We start from the raw sequence: 20,220 nt of genomic DNA, 5'->3' as shown, positions 1-20,220 counted from the left end.
ATATTCTTTAAAAAATCCACGCCTTGGATAGGCCTTGAAAAAATATTCTTTAAAAAATCCAAGCCTTGGATAGGCCTTGAAAAAATATTCTTTAAAAAATCCAAGCCTTGGATAGGCCTTGAAAAAATATTCCTTAAAAAATCCACGCCTTGGATAGGCCTTGAAAAAATATTCTTTAAAAAATCCACGCCTTGGATAGGCCTTGAAAAAATATTCTTTAAAAAATCCACGTCTTGGATAGGCCTTGAAAAAATATTCTTTAAAAAATCCACGCCTTGGATAGGCCTTGAAAAAATATTCTTTAAAAAATGCACGCCTTGGATAGGCCTTGAAAAAATATTCTTAAAAAAATGCACGCCTTGGATAGGCCTTGAAAAAATATTCTTTAAAAAATCCACGCCTTGGAAAATATTCTTTAAAAAATCCACGCCTTGGATAGGCCTTGAAAAAATATTCTTTAAAAAAAAATGCACGCCTTGGATAGGCCTTGAAAAAATATTCTTTAAAAAAAATGCACGCCTTGGATAGGCCTTGAAAAAATATTCTTTAAAAAAAATGCACGCCTTGGATAGGCCTTGAAAAAATATTCTTTAAAAAAAATGCACGCCTTGGATAGGCCTTGAAAAAATATTCTTTACAAAATCCACGCCTATTATAGGCCTTAAAAAAATATTCTTTAAAAATCCACGCCTCTTTGTTGTAGCCTTGAAAAAATATTCTTTAAAAAATCCACGCCTATTATAGGCCTTGAAAAAATATTCTTTAAAAATCCACGCCTCTTTGTTGTAGCCTTAAAAAAAATATTCTTTAAAAATCCACGCCTCTTTGTTGTAGCCTTAAAAAAATATTCTTTAAAAAATCCACGCCTTAGGTGGACCTTAAAAAAATATTCTTTAAAAAATCCACGCTTTAGGTGGACCCTTGAAAAAATATTCTTTAAAAAATATTTTTTATTAATTTTTTATCCTGCCCTGCAAATCACTGTCTTCATAAAACCCAGGGAATTAATTTCCCTGTGTTTTTCTGTCATTGGGAAAAAGGGGATGTTATACCCTAAAAATTCCCTCTTTCGAAGTCACGAAAGGCAGCGGGGGTTGTTGTTCGCTTGTTAATGAAACTACAACCCTTAGCGGGGTGTTCGTGACAAAAAAACCTGTAACTAAGAAAGCCGGCAAAAATACAACTACAACAACAACTACTTACAACTAAATAATGATAACAGAAAACATGACAAGAAAGCAAAGTAGCAAAACAAGGGAAGATATACCCAAATAGGAGAGGGTGGAAATGCGAAACACACGCCAAAAAGGAAAACCGAAATAGCGATAACGCCGATATGATGAAAACGATTTACGATAATAAGGGTGGTTGTTTGTTGGTCCGTCCTGACGTTCTGAATTCATATTGGGACTTTGTAGTTAGTTGTCAGTCGGACAGTTCAGTTAGCTGATAGTACGTGGAAGTAAAAGGAACCAAAAGATTCGAACCGGAGCAAGTGTTGCGGAATAGAAAAAAAATTAGATGTAGTTGTTATTTTTTTATCAGAAAAAATATTGAGGTGCACAAATACACTCACGCTTAAATGGAATATGTTTTGGTGTAAATAAATATTCGAAAAGAAATGAAAATTTTTAGAAAAAATGAAAATGTTTAGAAAACATTGAAAAAAATTATAAAAAAATATTTTAGTTAGAAAAAATTCTTATTGGAATTAATTTTTTGCATTTGTCTTGTTCCCGAAGCGGATAATAATTTTTGTTCGCCCCCAAATAACACACACATATGTTTGTATGTACATACATAATAGAAGAACAAGCATAAGAAATTATTAAGTAGAAAAAAATCTACGAAGAAAGAGAGGAAGAATACGAGGAGGAGAAGGAGCAGAAAACATAAGGTGGAAAAAAGTAAAACCGCGAAAAGCCACCCCGCACAGAACAACAGAAAAAAACCACTACCCGGTCTAACTTCACCAAGCACCCACAAAAACACCCCCCTCCTCCCAAACCGACCCCTCACAACATTCAATGACTCCAGCCATTCATTTCATTTATCGCCAATCCGGAAATTCTGTCTGAATGATTATCGTGTTGCTGTTATTCTTCAAATCCATTTGTCTCTACTGTCAACGTCTGGTTCTGCACATTCACGACCGATGGATAAATCCGAAAAACGTACGCCTCATTAAAGAAGCTGCCGAAGCGAAGGGATCGAAATTCCTTTTGGAAGATTATCGTCAATCCCGTAAATCGAAACGCCGTCGACATACCGGGGGATCCCATACCGCATCTGGTTATACACCCTCCACAGCTGCCTCCACCGTTCTCAGTTCCTTAGGCACCCGGGCAGAAAATTGTCGTTTTTGTGCCAACACTCCGCAGGGCTATTGTCGTCATCATTTCCATTTGCAGGAACTGCAGGTCCACAAACAACAACAATCAATTTGGTGTCCTCTAAGTGGTGGGCTGCTCAATCGTAGCGTGGAATACAAGCAATTGAGGAAAATCAAGCGTGAACTTAAAAGGACCCTACATCAGCAACAGAGATCGGCAGCCGCATCCGCAGCAGATCAGGCACCGGGCCCATTATATCATTCAATACCACAAGTGGATGCGGAGGAATCCATATATGCGGACATAGGTGACTTGAACTATTCACCATCTTTACAGGATTCGGGGTATCAAAGTATAACGCTAACAAATCAAAACTCAACACCCTCCACTCCGCCGTCAGCACAAGAAGAATATCAGGAAGTAAATCAAGCAGAATTATCAGAAGTTCCGTTACAAGCGTCCCAGGAATTTTTGGATTTACCCACACCAAGCGAGTCCTTGGTGGAAACCACCTACAGCTTTGGAACCTGTCCGGAAACACCACGAACACCATCACCCGCGCCCTCGCTGCCAAGGGTAACATCACAACAGAGTTTTGCATCCTGTAGCGGTTCATCAATATCGACAACTTATTTGTGAGAGGAAACCAATCAGGGTGAGTAAGAAGTTATATTTTGAATAATCCAATCCAAAGAATAATTTTCAAGGGTCCAACTAAGGCGTAGATTTTTTAAAGAATATTTTTTCAAGGGTCCAACTAAGGCGTGGATTTTTTAAAGAATATTTTTTCAAGGGTCCAACTAAGACGTGGATTTTTAAAGAATATGTTTTCAAGGGTCCAACAGAGGCGTGGATTTTTTAAAGAAGATTTTTTCAAGGGTCCACCTAAGGCGTGGATTTTTTAAAGAAGATTTTTTCAAGGGTCCACCTAAGGCGTGGATTTTTTAAAGAAGATTTTTTCAAGGGTACACCTAAGCCGTGCATTTTTTAAAGAAGATTTTTTCAAGGGTCCACCTAAGGCGTGGATTTTTTAAAGAAGATTTTTTCAAGGCTCCACCTAAGGCCTTGATTTTTTAAAGAAGATTTTTTCAAGGGTCCACCTAAGGCCTTGATTTTTTAAAGAATATTTTTCAAGGGTCCACCTAAGGCGTGGATTTTTTTTTAAAGAAGATTATTTCAAGGATCCACTTGAAAAAATATTCTTTAAAAAAAATCCACGCCATAGGCGAGCTAGAGAACCATAAGTGAGCTAGGGAACCATAGGTGTACTAGTGAACCATAGTTGAGCTAGGGAACCATAGATTAGGGATTTTAAGCTCAGATCTTCTGATGAGCCACATGTGAGCTAGTAAGCCATAGTAAGCTGGTAACCATATGTGTGGTAGAGAAACATAGGCGAACTAGAGAACCATAGGTGAGCTAGCTAGGGAGCCATAGGTGAGCTAGGCAACCAAACGTGAGCTGAGGAACCATAGGTGAGCTAGGGAAACATAGGTGAGCTAGGGAATCATAGATGAGCTAGTGAACCATAGGTGAGCTAGTGAGCCATAGGTGAGCTAGTGAGCCATAGGTGAGCTAGGGAACCATAGGTGAGCTTGGGAAGCATAGGTAAGCTAGGGAACCATAGATGAACTAGGGAACCATAGGTGAGCTAGGGAACCATAGGTGAGCTTGGGAAGCATAGGTAAGCTAGGGAACCATAGATGAACTAGGGAACCATAGGTGATCTAGTGAACCATAGCTGAATTAGTAAACTATAGGTGAGCTAGAGAATCACAGGTGAGCTAGTGAACCATACGTGAGCCACAGATGAGCTGTAGAACTAGTGAACCATAGATGAGCTAGTGATCAATAGGTGAGCCATAAAACAATAGGTGTACTATAGAACCCTAGATGAGCTATATAATCCGCTAGGCTTACTGCATATGCCTACGAGAAATAGTAATCGATGGAAAACCATTCTATAGTTCACCTCTGATGCACTAGTTTCATAAATTAACCAGGGTAAAAAAGGTAAATTAAGAACCATAATTGAACTAAAGAACTATAGATGATCTAAAGAACCATAGATGAACTGGCGAACCTTTTTTGAGCAATGGAAACACAGGAGTAATAGCAATGTCTGTGCAAAATTTCAAAGCTTATATATTGCGAGCTCTATAGTGATTTCAACATACTCCGCGTGTATGTTTAAATCACTATAGAGCATGGCAAAATAGATATAGAATTTTATTCTGACCAAGAATCTATATCCTTGAAAAAGTATGTTTTGAAACAGGCACGTATGGATAGTCCTTAAAAAATAGTTAAAATAGTCCTGAAAATATAGTTTTTTAAAAGATGCACGCCTGTGTTAGACCTTGAACAAAATAGTCTTTACAAATCCAAGTCTGGTCCTGGGAAAAAAAATAATCTTTAAAAATCCAAGTCCTTGGAAAAAAATATTCTTTAAAAATCCAAGCCTGGTAATCTTTAAATCTTTAATCTTTAAAAAATCCACGCCTGTTATAGACCTCAAAAAATATGTTTGAAAAAAGGCACGCCTGTGGTAGACCTTGAATAAAATATTCTTTAAAAGTCGAAGCCTGTTGTAGACTTGGTCCTTTGAAAAAGTAATATTTAAAAAATTCACGCAGGTTTTAAATCTCAAAAAATATTCTTTAAAAAATCCAATCCTTAAATGGACCTCGAACAATTATTTAGTCCTTTGAAAAAAAATATCCTTAGAATTAATTACTCACACAATACCCATTATGCCTTGTCCTTATTTTTTCCATTAATTTGTCAAATGAAATGTCGAGAATTTAAATGGAAATTCCTTTCAGCTCTTTGTAGTTCATACCGCAGCAAGGCTGCTTGGCTGGTTGGCTATCTGGTGCACAATGTGTTCCCAATTCGTGGCCATAAAAATTACACAACCAACAAATTGCAAAAGTCTATAATTTTGCTGTGTTTTTATTCTGCCTTTTAGGTTGCCTAACAAACACATCAGGAGAGGTGTGGAACAAGAGAATATATTGCCCTGCTGCCAAATCGAGGACAACGGCCTTCCTTGCATCGTTCCATATGGCCAACAAGTAAAACAGAACAGAACAGAATTGTTGGCAAACGAAAGTGTCCTAATTGACACTTGCAATTGTATGAAAGTGGAAAGGATAACATCACGGCAAACATTCTTCGAACAACGTCTACAACAACAACAAACATTTTTAAATCCAATCCAAAAATTGTTATATGAAAAACGGAAACTATTATTGCGAGAAGAAGTAGTAGTGGCAGGAAACCCCAACAAGAAAAAAAGGAAAAGGAAAGCTCCTTCTCACAACAAGCTATTGAGTAGGGCAACAACAATAACCAATTGATTAACCACTTATCAAAGGAGACGAATACGACAACAACAATGACATCAAGTGATAGCAGTAGTACCAGTACCAGCGGAGGTAGTGTCAGTGGTGGTGCTGGTGGGGGTGGCAATGTTTCCACCTGCTCCACCGCCACTTCACCCTACTTGTCATCATGCCGCTATCGCAAACGTTCGGTGCGTAGTAGCAACAGCAGCAACAACAACGGCAAAAAAGTCACCATACCTCTCGAACATGGTTGTGAAGATAATTGGACCTGGAGTCGGCGACATCGTTCCAAAGAAATTGTACTAATCGATCAAAATGATCGTACCGTATATTTTCATCCGAATTGGAGTAAAGGTACTGCGGGAGTTCAAGGTAAACGTCCCCTGAACAATGGTCGTTTCTATTGGGAACTGCATGTATCACAGCGTATTTTTGGCACCAGTATAATGTTCGGAATTGGTACACGAAAGGCACGGCTGCATGCGAATTCTTTTCGGAATCTATTGGGTGAAGATGAACACGGTTGGGGTCTGTCGCATAAAGGTGTCCTATGGCATAAGGGCGTAGCTCTAATGTATACGGACCCTTTCAAGGAGAATAAAGCCACCGTGGTGGGTATTCTATTCGACGGGATTGAGGGTACCCTGACCTATTACAAGGATGGCAAATGTTTGGGTGTGGCATTCCGCGGATTAGATAAGGTGAGTGGCAAAATATAATTCAATATTGAAGTAGAGGAAAATTGGGTGAGCTAAAGAACCATAGGTGAACTAGAAAGCCATTGCTGATTCAGGAAACCCTAGGAGAGCTGATAGACCATAGAAGGGCAAGGGAACCCCAGATGAGCTAAAGAAACTTAAGAGAGTTGGTAAACCATAGACGGGGAACTATGGGTGAGCTAGGTATCCCTAAAAAAGCTGGAGAACACTAGTACAGCTGGTGGAACCATAGGTGAATTAGGGATCCCAAGGCGAACTAGGGATTCCAAGGTGAGCTAGGGAGCCCAAGATGAACTAGAGAACCCAAGGTGAGCTAGGGAACCATATGTGAGCTGGAGAACCACATGTGAACTAAAGAACCTCACCAAAAGTTAACCTGGAGAACCATATCTGATGTAGAGAATCATATGTGAGCTAGAGTACCTTAGAAGAGCTGTAAACCATATAGGGCTAGGGAACAATTGGTGACCTAGGTAGCACAAGGAGAGCTGGAGAACCCTCGGCGAGCTAGATTATCCTAGGAAAGTTGGAGTCATATGTGAGCTACGAAACCATAAGTGAATTAGAGAACCATATGTGAACTAAAGAATCATATGTGAGCTAGGGAATCACAGGTGATCTAAAGAACCCTAGGTGAGCTAGATAAACATATGAGAGCTGGTAAACCATAGATTATAGATGAACTACATAACCAAATATGAGCTACGGAACCATAGGTGAACTAGAGAACCCTGGGTAAGCTAGGGAATTATTGTGAGCTAAGAAGCTCTAGATGAGCTAGAGATCCTTAAGTGGAGAACCATATGTGTCCTAGATAATCCTAGGTAAGCTTGAGAACCATAGGGTAACCAGAGAACCCTAGGCGATCTAGAGAACCCTAGAAGAGCTAATGAACTAGGGAAGCCAATGTGAGCTAGAGAACCATTGGTGGGCTGTAGAACCACATGTGAGCTTAAGAACCATTGTTGGACTAGGGAACCGTAAGTGAGCTAGAGAACCATAGGTGAGCTAGGGAACACAAAGTGACCTAGATAACCCAAGGTAAGCTAGAGGAGCATATGGTACCTAGAGAACCATAGATGAGCTAGAAAACTCTAGGTTAGCTAGAGAACCATAGATGAGCTAGAGAACCATAGGTGAGCTAGAGAACCATAGATGAGCTAGAGAACCATAGGTGAGCTAGAGAACCATAGGTGAGCTAGAGAACCATAGGTGAGCTAGGGAACACAAAGTGACCTAAATAACCCAAGGTAACCTAGAGAAACAAATAGTAGCTAGAGAACCATATGAGTGCTAGAAAAATATAGGTGAGCTTGGGAACCCTAAGTTAGCTACAGAATCATAAATGAACTAGGTAACTTATAGTGAGCTAGATAACCCAAGCTGAACTTGAGAACCATAGATGAACTAAAGAACCAGTGGTGAACTAGAAAACCTTAGACGAGCTAGATAACCATATTGAGGTAATGAACCATAGTTGAACAAGAGAAAGATAGGTGAGCTAGGGAACCATAGGTGAGCTAGAGATCCATAGATGAGTTAGGAATCTCTAGGAGAGTTAGAGAACCCCAGGTGTTCTAAGAAAACCACGGATGACCTGGAGAATATTAGGTGAATTTGAGAATCATAGGTGAACTTACGAATCATGTGCTAGCGAGTGAGCCATATGTGAGCTAGGTAATCACGGATGGACTAGGAAACTATAGGTTGGTTATATAACCATAGGTGAGCTAAAGAAGCCTAGGCGGGCAACAGAACCACAGGTGTGATAGAGAACCATAAGTGAGCTAGGGAAACAGAGGTGAGGTCTAGAACCCTAGATGAGTTTAGGAATCATATGTGAACTGGGAAGCCGTAGGTGAACTAAAACATCCGAGCTAGGGAACCAAAGGTGAGCTAGAAAACTTCTGGTGAGCTAGAGATCCATAAATGAGCAAAAATTTTAGAGGTGAACTTTGTTAACCTTATGTGATCTAAAGAATCAAAGGTCAGCAAGGAAACTCAGAGCGTGATAAGGCAACCTTAGGCAAGTTAGTTGGCCGTAGGTAAATATGGGGACCTAACATAAGTCAAGGAACCACTGATCAGGCGAGTTCGGCGACTAAACTATTAATAAAGTCGAAGGTAAGTCCACGATACATGAAGTAGGAAGTGAGTTAGAAACGTTTAGAAGTGTTAGGAAACCACAAATTAAGTACCGGACCATAGCGGAGGAAGCAAGGGATAGGTGAAGTCAGGTGAACCACTAGCTATAGAATATAAGTGAACTTGTGATAATTTTTATATTAGCTCATAATAATTTCCGTCCCTTCCTCTATTTTTCTCCTCACAGATCAAAGAACCCCTTTACCCCATTGTATGCTCAACGGCGGCCAAAACCGAAATGACCCTTAAGAATACACAAAGCGATATTGGTCGCCTACAAGATCGATGTCGTGCCGAAGTTATGAAACACATTAAATCACGAGATGATCTCAGTAAACTAAAATTACCATCGATTATAACGAACTATTTGAGTGAAGCCTATAACGATCATGTGCCACTGCGGCAAATCGATAATTACGATATGTTGTTTGATTTTTAAAAGCATGGCGGAGAGATCATCCTCACCATGGAGAAGCAAAGGTATTCCGCACGGAGTGTAATTTAAGCGAAAGGTATTTGCATAATTTCTTTAGTTTCATTTTTTCGGTTAAGAACTGTTCCATTAGCAATTACTTTAATAGAAATTAGAACCAAAACAAACAGACAAAAAACTGAAACTTTATTGGAAAAAAGCTTTCCAATAAAAAAATATAACCGTGAAGCTTGCAGTGCCATAGTAACTTAAATTTGACTAAAACAAAAAAAAAACTTAGTAAAGAGTTTTCAAATAACAAGAAAATAGTATATAATAAAAAATAACTATTTTTCATACGGTATATAAACCTTCGAAGAGGGACTTACCCCTAGTAAATCGATAATTCGTATTAAAGAACAAAACCAACATCTAATATTTCTTAAAAAAAAAACTAATATTCAAATTGTAAAAAAAAATATCCTAAAATTCTAGTCATTTTCGTTTTTGAATTTTTGAAAAAAATAAAATCTAGTCAAATAATTTCAAAATTCTTCTAAACCAAAAATTAAAGACAGGCCAACATGGTGCAATATTGTGATATAAATATTTTTAGTTTTATTTTTAATTATTATTTTTTATGTTATGTTAATTTTTTCGAATTGTGTTTATTTTCATGTTAATAAATTTGTTATTATTTATTATTATATTTTTTATTTAAAAATTTGAAATTTATGGGTTTCAATCTTCCTCGGAAAGTTTTTACAAACAAAAGTTGTGAATATCTGAAAAACCGAGCTACATAGCCCAGAGTTGAGTTTGAGATTCATAGTCGAACTACAGAACCATAGCTGAGCCAGGGTGGCTTAGGTGAGCTAGGGACACATAGATAAGTAAGGTTACCTTAGGTGAGGTAGGGACCATTAGTTCAACTAAGGAAACATGAATAGAGATGATCAATTTGCGAGCTGGGGGAAACTATAAGTGGGTAATAGATTAAGAACAGATATTTCAGTAAGCTTGAGAACCACATGGAACCGTATAGAAGCTAGAGAACTGTAGATAAGCTAAAAAACATAGATGAGGTGGCGAATCGTAGGTGAAAAAGAAAACCATTGGGACACCTAGGTGAGTTGGAGAAACTCAGGCGTTCTTTGAAAACCTCGTATGACTTGGAGAACCATAGGTGAGTTTGAGTAGCATAGATGAACTTACCACTGAAACATTGGAACCTCTAGGTGAGTTAGAGAAACTCAGGCGTTCTATGAAAACCTCAAATGGCCTGGAAAACCTTAGGTGAGCTTAAGTAGCATAGATGAACTTAGGTATGCTATATAACTTAATTTGTTACTCACAGATCTCAGAGGCAATTTGTGGAATTACTTTTGAAGCCAGGGAAATTCACGTGACCTTCTTTTAGCTAGGGAAAATATACATTCGATTAAGCAATAGGGAAGCCGTAAATATAGGTTAGGTTGAGTCATAACTGCTAAGTTCGGAAATTAAAAGTTGACCATTGAAACAAAGGTATGCTAATTCATAATATTTTCGATCCAGGGGACCCGAAGGAAATATAGGAAATCATGATGGACCTAAGCATCCATTGATCAGCGAGGGAATTATAGTGAACCAAGGAAACTAAGCTAATCTAGATAGGTACTGGAGGTATATGGAAACTTGGAAAGTCACAAAGCAGCTAGAAAACCTTAGATACGCCACGGAATGCTAGGAGTATTTGGGTTCCAAAAGTGAGCTGAGGAATTATAGGCGAGCTAGGAAACGAAAGTCGAGGTAAATGATCTAGGGGACTTTCGAAAACAACAGGTCAGTCAGAATATATTAGATTAGCCAGAATATATTAGCTGAGCCATGGAAACGTAGGAGACGAAGGGTCGCAAGTTTTAGTTGAGGACCATAGATTATATAAAGAAACTGCAGGCGGCCTTTGGACTCTCTGAGAACCGTAAACCTCCAAAATTTGGTTACTTATTTTTTCTTAAACTATTTAACCTGAATTAATTAAAGGACATTTAAGAGAGTTAAAGAAACTACGGATTCAGAGAGACGACAGATTATCTAAATTTAGAAGAGGTATATAATAAATTTGGCAGGTCACAGAATTCGAATAAATATACAGAACCCCGAAACAACCTATTGAAGTCGTAAGTGAGTTTGATAATCCTACAAAACCTGCAGAACCACAGGTGATCTAAGAAATTAAAGATCAAGCGACCATAGTTGATGTAGGAAACCTTAGATATTTAGGGTCTATAGATTCTTCTGGAGGAAAATTTACAACCCATGAAATCGTAGGAGAATTTGGGAAACCATAATTGTCATAGGAAAGCGCAAACAATCTTATATGTCGTAGGGGACATTAGCTAAGCTACCGAAAAATCTGATTTATCATAAAGAAGGCAGAAATGCATTAAGGAATCATAGCAGAACCAGTGGGCCAAAGATAAACAAGTGAATTATGGAGAAGCTACAAAATTGTTATTGGTCTTTTTTGAAATTGGGTATCAAGATTAGACAAAATGTAAAGTAGCGATCTGGTGATGAACCGGAAAACCTGAAAAGATTTAAAGAGACTAGAGAAACCACAGGTGAACGCATTTTTCTGCAGATCATGTACGAACCCTTAAGTATGCTACAATAAAACACGAGTGATCCAAGAACCTTCATTTCCTCGGCTCGAACTCGTGAGAATTCAAAAGGCATCTGGGATGGTTTAGCGACCTATGGAACAGGTGGCTTGGAATGTCGTTCGAATCGCACCTAAAAAAACCGAGTTTCGTTGTGGTCTCTGTAAACTAACGAGATCTGAAACAGTTGTTGGCCTCGATCGAAGGGGGTGATTTAGGGACGGTCTCCAGGGATCGAACAAATCCCATAAGTCTGCCAGTGGTTTGTAGGGATTCAAGGGACATCTGCTTAAGTTGTGAATTTAGATAACCCTGCATTCGATTTTCACTTGTATATCAGTGTTAAAACCGTGTTTCATAACGGACTTGACGCTAGCGGAAACGGATCTCGTATGATTGATGATTACGATTTCTTCGCAGTGATATAAATCGCCACAGTTTTGGGATCTCAGGTAGTCTTTTGAGATCGAACGGTTGCGAAAAATGACTCGTGAGAATTCTAAAGGCATCTGGGAGAACTTTACAGAATTTCAGGGCTCAAATAGGTACTGCCAGTGACTCAGGCGCTTTTAACGGACATCTGAATTGGTTAAGCGACCGACAAAACCGTGATCTCGCTCACTATAAGTGATTTCCGAAAACTCCAACAAAGATTGTGTTCGATACACACACAGTTTCGAACACAATCTTCTGATTGATTTTTCTTAGTGACCTTTTGAAATTCGGGGTACCAGAAAGAAGCTTCGAAAAGATGATGGCGGTAGCCATGAAACAGAGAGAGAAATCGTTGCAGGGTTTCCATACCTGATGATTTTCTGGGCTCTAACAGATACAGCGAGACGGTCAGAGACTCGTCCCGAAGGTTTGGGTAGCAGGGGTGTCAGTGCCCCTAGGTCTGCGAATCTAGCCTGGCAGTTGTTTTGTCGGCCCACGGAGAGCATCGTGCTGGAGGTGGTCTATACCCAAATTGCGGGTAGAGCTTTGGCTCGGTGTGGAGTTGCATTACACCCGAGTGGCTACGTATAGAAAGCCAGTAGTTTTAGATGGGCTCCGCTCCTGATCCAAGGATTTTTGTGTGAGCCCGTTGGTTGACGCTTTGTATTAACTGATGTTTAAAGCACCGGAAGGTATGTACCCACATACTGTAAGCATCTCTGTCAGAGACTCTTGGATATTCAAGAGTTTTTTTTTTGGATGGATGGCTTGGAAGCCACCTATGGATTATGTGGCTTGGAAAATGTTACTACGTTTACTGTTTGCTAGAACCTCACCTGGAGTTCAGTGTGAAAATTGGCTTTCTCGGTAATCTCTAGAAAGTCAACACGACGAAATTTCCACCCTCCTTAATTTTGATTCCAAGCACAGACATCAGTTTAAACCTTTAGTAAATCTACTCACCTGAAAATGTTGATATGAGGAAAGTTCAGGTATTTCTGAGGAGTTCATTTCGACTTCGTGTCAAGTTCAGATTTCAGGATGATTTTAAGAGAGCTTTGAAGAAAGGAAGAAAGAAAGGAAAATGTTTCCATTTTATTTATTCTGACGATAGATTAGTCGATTCGCTGAAAAATGTCTACCACTTAGTTTAGATCGGCCCTGCAAACACCACTAACAATTGATGTTACATATAGGTAGAAGATCTCCCACCATGTACTCACAATATTTTATTGTTCTGAGTTACGGATAAAATCTTCACCTCTAGAGGAATGATATATGCGTTCAATTTTCATTACATGGCGAACTTAGTTGCAATTTTTTTTTTATTTTATTATCTTTGAAATGTATTCTAGTTCCGATTTTTTATTTTCTATATTTTTTCATGTGTATATATATTTTTTATACGATAATAATATTAAAAATAATTATTTAATTATAATTTTTGCAAATGTAAATTATAAGAACGCTAAAAAGATGAGTGAATTCTAGTCATTTTAATAAAAAATAAGAGAAAAAACGCATAACATTTAAGTAGATCAATAAATAGAAACAACAACAAAAAACCAACTATGTATATGTATTTAATATTCTTTAAGATTTAAATTTAATAAAAAATAATAATAATTTAATAAAATTAAAAAAAAATATGTAATCGATATTTATTTCTATTATATAAACAAAATACTAGTTGTTAAATTCGAAAAAATAATAAAAAACAAACAACTCTTGTCGATGTAACAAATAAAAAAAATTAAATTTCAAATATATTTCAATAAAAAATATATAAAATATTATTTGGTTTTTTTCTCTGAAATGTTTTTTTTTCAGATAAGGTGGATAAGCTTGTTTTTTAAATGAATATTTTTTCGAGGGTCCACCTAAGGCGTGGATTTTTTAAGAATATTTCTTCAAGGGTCCACCTAAGGCGTGGATTTTTAAAGAATATTTTTTCAAGGTACCACCTAAGGCGTGGATTTTTAAAGAATTTTTTTCAAAGATCAGAATAGGCGCGGATTTTTTAAAGAATATTTTTTCAAGGTACCACCTAAGGCGTGGATTTTTTAAAGAATATTTTTTCAAGGGTCCACCTAAGGCGTGGATTTTTTAAAGAATATTTTTTCAAGGTACCACCTAAGGCGTGGATTTTTAAAGAATATTTTTTCAAGGTACCACCTAAGGCGTGGATTTTTAAAGAATATTTTTTCAAGGTACCACCTAAGGCGTGGATTTTTAAAGAATATTTTTTCAAGGTACCACCTAAGGCGTGGATTTTTAAAGAATATTTTTTCAAGGTACCACCTAAGGCGTGGATTTTTAAAAGAATTTGTTTCAAGGTACCACCTAAGGTGTGGATTTTTAAAAGAATATTTTTTCAAGGGTCCACCTAAGGCGTGGATTTTGAAAAGAATTTGTTTCAAGGTACCACCTAAGGTGTGGATTTTTAAAAGAATTTTTTTAAGGTACCACCTAAGGCGCGGATTTTTAAAAGAATATTTTTTCAAGGTACCACCTAAGGTGCGGATTTTTTAAAGAATATTTTTTCAAGGGTCCACCTAAGGCGTGGATTTTTAAAAGAATTTGTTTCAAGGTACCACCTAAGGTGTGGATTTTTAAAAGAATATTTTTTCAAGGGTCCACCTAAGGCGTGGATTTTTAAAAGAATTTGTTTCAAGGTACCACCTAAGGCGTGGATTTTTTAAAGAATATTTTTCAAGGGTTCACCTAAGGCGTGGATTTTTTAAAGAATATTTTTTCAAGGGTCCACCTAAGGCGTGGATTTTTTAAAGAATATTTTTTCAAGGGTCCACCTAAGGCGTGGATTTTTTAAAGAATATTTTTTCAAGGGTCCACCTAAGGCGTGGATTTTTTAAAGAATATTTTTCAAGGGTTCACCTAAGGCGTGGATTTTTTAAAGAATATTTTTTCAAGGGTCCACCTAAGGCGTGGATATTTTAAAGAATATTTTTCAAGGGTTCACCTAAGGCGTGGATTTTTCAAAGAAATTTTTTTTTTTTGAAAGACTCCCTTCAGCTCGTCTATGAAAGACTCCCTTCAGCTCGTCTATGAAAGACTCCCTTCAGCTCGTCTATGAAAGACTCCCTTCAGCTCGTCTATGAAAGACTCCCTTCAGCTCGTCTATGAAAGACTCCCTTCAGCTCGTCTATGAAAGACTCCCTTCAGCTCGTCTATGAAAGACTCCCTTCAGCTCGTCTATGAAAGACTCCCTTCAGCTCGTCTATGAAAGACTCCCTTCAGCTCGTCTATGAAAGACTCCCTTCAGCTCGTCTATGAAAGACTCCCTTCAGCTCGTTTATGAAAGACTCCCTTCACCTCGTCTATGAAAGACTCCCTTCAGCTCGTCTATGAAAGACTCCCTTCAGCTCGTCTATGAAAGTCTCCCTTCAGCTCGTCTATGAAAGACTCCCTTCAGCTCGTCTATGAAAGACTCCCTTCAGCTCGTCTATGAAAGACTCCCTTCAGCTCGTCTATGAAAGACTCCTTTCAGCTCGTCAATGAAAGTCTCCCTTCATCTCGTCAAAGAAAGACTTCATGCTTCATTTCGTCTATATATTCTCCCTGCATAAGCTTGTCGATATCCCAAACACATTTTCTTTTAGGTTGTCTCATAAAAATATAAGTTTTTATTTTTATTTCTTATGTTAAAAAAATAAAATTAAAATGTATACATAAATAAAAAATGTAAAAAAAATATATTTGTATAGCACGGTCAACTTAAAAGCTAATAGGAGGTATTATTCGAAAGAAAAATAAAATAAAAAAGCCATAAAATATTTTATAAAAAATAAAATAATTGAGACTATTAATTAATGAGGTGGTGGTGCGTGGCATATCAAAATAAATATGATACGTATGCATGTAGTAGTAAATATAAATATTTAGAATCTCCAGCTGCTCGACACTGTTCTCCTGCTTTACAATTCATCCGCCAAATGGTGAATATTTTGTAAATGATCACCATAATCGGTGGCCTCGCTGCCCACAAATGTGTCATAGTTATTTAGAATTTCCAAATACGATAGACGATCGTCGTGATCATCATCGGTAGCGGCAAACAAATGATCCACCTCATCGGTGGCCACAACATCGTTGCTGGGTACAATCCAACTAAGTACTTCACTGCCCGACAGCACACCATCACTATTTGTGTCATAGTCCTTATCGAAATGTTCCTTTTCGGTGATCAACCATTCCTTGTCATGATGATCGGCTGTTTCTCCGACATATTCTTTGAAATCAATTTTACCATCACCATTGGTGTCCTTATCACGCATGGTGTGTTCCAATACCAGCGGCAACATTTGTGGATGTTCTTCGGGGTTTTGGAAGAGTACAAATTCCTCGGGATTTAACATGCCATCCTTATTTAAATCGGCTGCTTGGAACATTTCCTTGTCGTCTTTAATCATTTTCTGTTCCTCATCATAGCTATCGAAATCGATCAATTCCTTTTTGTAGTTTTCATCTTCCATGGCATAGACATCTTGAAGGTATTCTTTCCACGTCACCTGATTGTCATTGTCCTGATCGATTTCTTCAAAACGATCGGCTGCTTCTTCTTCGGCAAGTTTCCTAGATTAGGGGTTAAATAATTTGCAATTGAAAGGAGGGGAAATTTTTTATTAGTTTTTGTTTTGCTTTGTATTTTGGTATGGAAAATTTGAAACATTTTGCTGCAGTAACAATGAGAGGATGATCATGATGATTTAATTTTTTAATGAATGATGGATGATTAGTTTTATTAGGCACTTGCATATATTTTTGGGTCCAATTTGTTCTTTGTTAATTTTATGGTTTAATTTGATTTTTTTACTTTGGAAAACTGGATCCCACAAAGTAACTGAAAACTTTTCACTTTATTTATCTCACTTTATAAATAAATAGCCTTTCAAGGATTTTTTAAAGAATATTTTTTCAAGGGTCCAACAAAGGCGTGGATTTTTTAAATAACATTTTTTCATGGCCCACCACAAGCATGGATTTTTAAAATAATATTTTTTCAGGGCTCTAACCAAGGCGTGGATTTTTTAAAGAATATTTTTTTTTGTAGAGTCCAACATAGGCGTGGATTTTTTAAAGAATATTTTCAAGTCCTATCCAAAGCGTTGATTTTTTAATGAATATTTTTCAAGTCCTATCCAAGGCGTGGATTATTTTCAGAATACTTTTCAAGGCCTATCCAAGGTGTGGATTATTTTCAGAATACTTTTCAAGTCCTATCCAAGGCGTGGATTATTTTCAGAATACTTTTCAAGGCCTATCCAAGGCTTGGATTATTTTCAGAATACTTTTCAAGGCCTATCCAAGGCGTGGATTATTTTCAGAATACTTTTCAAGTCCTATCCAAGCGTGGATTATTTTCAGAATACTTTTCAAGGCCTAACCATGGCGTGGATTATTTTCAGAATGCTTTTCAAGGCCTATCCAAGGTGTGGATTATTTGCAGAATACTTATCAAGGCCTATCTAAGGCGTGGATTATTTTCAGAATACTTTTCAAGGCCTATCCAAGGCGTGGATTATTTTCAGAATACTTTTCAAGGCCTATCCAAGGCGTGGATTATTTTCAGAACACTTTTCAAGGCCTATCCAACGCGTGGATTATTTTCAGAATACTTTTCAATGCCTATCCAAGGCGTGGATTATTTTCAGAATACTTTTCAAGGCCTTTCCAAGGCGTATATTACTTTCAGAATACTTTTCAAGGCCGATCCAAGGTGTGGATTATTTGCAGAATACTTATCAGGGCCTATTTAAGGCGTGGATTATTTTCAGAATATTTTTCAAGGCCTATCCAAGGCGTGGATTATTTTCAGAATACCTTTCAAGGCCTATCCAAGGCGTGGATTATTTTCAGAATACTTTTCAAGGCCTATCCAAGGCGTGGATTATTTTCAGAATACTTTTCAAGGCCTATCCAAGGCGTGGATTATTTTCAGAATACTTTTCAAGGCCTATCCAAGGCGTGGATTATTTTCAGAATACTTTTCAAGGCCTATCCAAGGAGTGGATTATTTTCAGAATACTTTTCAAGGCCTATCCAAGGCGTGGATTATTTTCAGAATACTTGTCAAGGCCTATCCAATGCGTGGATTATTTTCAGAATACCTTTCAAGGCCTATCCAAGGCGTGGATTTTCAGAACACTTTTCAAGGCCTATCCAAGGCGTGGATTATTTTCAGAATACTTTTCAAGGCCTATCCAAGGTGTGGATTATTTTCAGAATACTTTTCAAGGCCTATCCAAGGCGTGGATTATTTTCAGAATACTTTTCAAGGCCTATCCAAGTTGTGGATTATTTTCAGCATACCTTTCAAGGTCTATCCAAGGTGTGGATTATTTTCATAATACTTTTCAAGGCCTACGCCAGGAGTGGATTTTAAAGGTCTATGAAATAATCCCAGGTTTGCATCATCTATGAAAGTTTCCTTCAGTTAGTGTTTAAAGATTCCCTTCAGTTAGTGTTTAAAGATTCTCTTCAGCTCGTCTATAAAGACTCCTTTTGGCTTGTCTACAAAAACTCCATTCCCCACGTCCCTTCAGTTCGTCAATGAAAGACTCCCTTCAGCTCGTCTATGAAAGAATCCCTTCAACTCGTCTATTGAAAACTCCCTTCAGCTCGTTTATAAAATACTACCTTTAGCTCGTTCAACTCCTCAATCCATGCTTCAGACTTTTTTTTACTACCTTCAGCTGGTCTATAAAGACTCCCTTCAGCTCGTCTATAAAAACTCCCTTCAGCTCGTCTATAAAGACTCCCTTCAGCTCGCCTATGAAAAACTCCATTCAGCTCGTCTACAAAAGACTCCATTCATCTCGTATATAAAAACCCCCTTCAACTCGTCGATAGACTCCTCTCAGCACGTCTGTAAACACTCCCTTCAGCACCTTTATAAAACATTTTTCATCTCCTCTGATCTTCATTAATAGAATATTAATACGTCGCCTGTTTAGTTTATACATTTTCAAGTGTTTGCATAAATTAAACTCACTTGTGAACAATATCCCGCCAAAATTTTGTGAACTGAATCGTTTTATATGCCTCATCATCACCACTTGATACAGTTCACTGAACATACGATTTCCTAATAGCACGTTTAACACAATTTATACGAATCATAACGCAAAACAAAAATACGATATCATCTACAACACTAAATTTACACAGAATCTTTTGGAGGTGTTTGACCTTTTGTAGAGATATTTGGCCGGTCAGATTCAAATTAATTTTGAATTTTTATGTTAATTTCAAGTGTGTGCGCTATGACTCCTACTTCGGCTATTAGCTTTAAATGTTATGTTTAAGCATGAAACGATTTTAATAAGCTGAAATGTTTGCTGCTAAGCCCTAGCCCTAAGAAACCAATTTGTCGATCTGATCGTACACGCTGCTAATGGCAGATACGCTAAGGTTGGGTATAAAAGAAGCATTATTAGAGCACAAACATAATAATAACTCACTTAAAAGACCTTAAAATCCATGCTTTCAGCTCATGACGTTCAATGTACTCATCATTATTTAAATCCATGAGACGTATTAATATGGCCAGACGTTTTTTCGATTCCTCCGGCGAGAGGGTATCAAATTCTTGGGCTTCTTTGACATTACCTGTTAAAGAAAGAAATAATATTTTTTTAGATTTTTTTATGGGATACAAATTTAAAATTCCTTTACTCACCTATGATAGCCTCATGATCAAATTCCACATTGTGTTCACCATTCTCATGATGATGGGCATCTCTGGCCTGATATACACCATCCTTTAGCCTTTCTTTGCTGGTGTGTTTTTCATGTTTATGAGGTGCAATACCCGCATATGTTGGCATAGTACTGACCATTAAAATGAAGGCTGTGCAACACAGCACCAGGCAAAATTTGGACATTGTGATGTTTTTGTGTGTATTTTACAAATGTGGGTTAACTAAAGTGCGTGTAATTGGTTGGTTGTTCCACTTGAAATATTTGATTCTGTTTTGATGTTTTTTTTTCTTCTTCTATTTTACAATGTACTGCTGGCTGCGTTATATTGTTGGCAATCGGTACAAAAGACTGTCGGGCTGGGCAATGTGTTTTATATCTTTCTTTTTGATATGCAAATAAAATTATTGAAATAATTGTTGGCTTGTATCTGTTTCGTCTGCTTCGTTTGCACAGCTGTTT

At 37.5% G+C, this 20,220-nt stretch overlaps 2 protein-coding genes across 2 annotated transcripts; one reads left to right on the top strand and one right to left on the bottom strand.

The window, feature by feature from the left end:
* Window positions 1-5,733: 5,733 nt before the first annotated feature.
* LOC133338818 (SPRY domain-containing SOCS box protein 3) lies at window positions 5,734-8,986 on the top strand. The gene is made up of 2 exons (XM_061546929.1): window positions 5,734-6,384; window positions 8,735-8,986. The coding sequence occupies exons 1-2, from the start codon at window positions 5,734-5,736 to the stop codon at window positions 8,984-8,986; spliced, it is 903 nt and encodes a 300-aa protein (XP_061402913.1).
* A 6,988-nt stretch (window positions 8,987-15,974) lies between these two features.
* Window positions 15,975-19,952, bottom strand: LOC133338746 (reticulocalbin-2). Its single transcript, XM_061546871.1, has 3 exons — window positions 19,739-19,952; window positions 19,521-19,668; window positions 15,975-16,632 (listed from the first exon to the last, which is right to left on the bottom strand). Exons 1-3 carry the CDS (start codon window positions 19,941-19,943, stop codon window positions 15,975-15,977), a joined length of 1,011 nt encoding a protein of 336 aa, XP_061402855.1. The 5' UTR covers window positions 19,944-19,952.
* Window positions 19,953-20,220: the final 268 nt, after the last annotated feature.

The sequence above is a fragment of the Musca vetustissima genome, unplaced genomic scaffold (genome assembly GCF_032173495.1).
Source record: "Musca vetustissima isolate MV318-11 ecotype Yass unplaced genomic scaffold, APGP_CSIRO_Mvet_v1 utg51398, whole genome shotgun sequence".
NCBI classification, from domain to species: domain Eukaryota; kingdom Metazoa; phylum Arthropoda; class Insecta; order Diptera; family Muscidae; genus Musca; species Musca vetustissima.
Note: the sequence above shows the minus strand (reverse complement) of the source record. Positions and strands in the feature narration are given on the sequence as shown.

Excerpts from the sequence above, each read along its gene's own strand:
- LOC133338818 (XM_061546929.1), top strand. The coding sequence starts at position 5,734 with ATGACATCAAGTGATAGCAGTAGTACCAGTACCAGCGGAGGTAGTGTC. Across the intron at positions 6,385-8,734 it reads CATTCCGCGGATTAGATAAG|ATCAAAGAACCCCTTTACCC; the intron begins GTGAGTGGCAAA and ends TTCTCCTCACAG.
- LOC133338746 (XM_061546871.1), bottom strand. The coding sequence starts at position 19,943 with ATGTCCAAATTTTGCCTGGTGCTGTGTTGCACAGCCTTCATTTTAATG. Across the intron at positions 19,669-19,738 it reads TGATCATGAGGCTATCATAG|GTAATGTCAAAGAAGCCCAA; the intron begins GTGAGTAAAGGA and ends TTTCTTTAACAG. Across the intron at positions 16,633-19,520 it reads TGGATTTTAAGGTCTTTTAA|GAAACTTGCCGAAGAAGAAG; the intron begins GTGAGTTATTAT and ends CCCCTAATCTAG.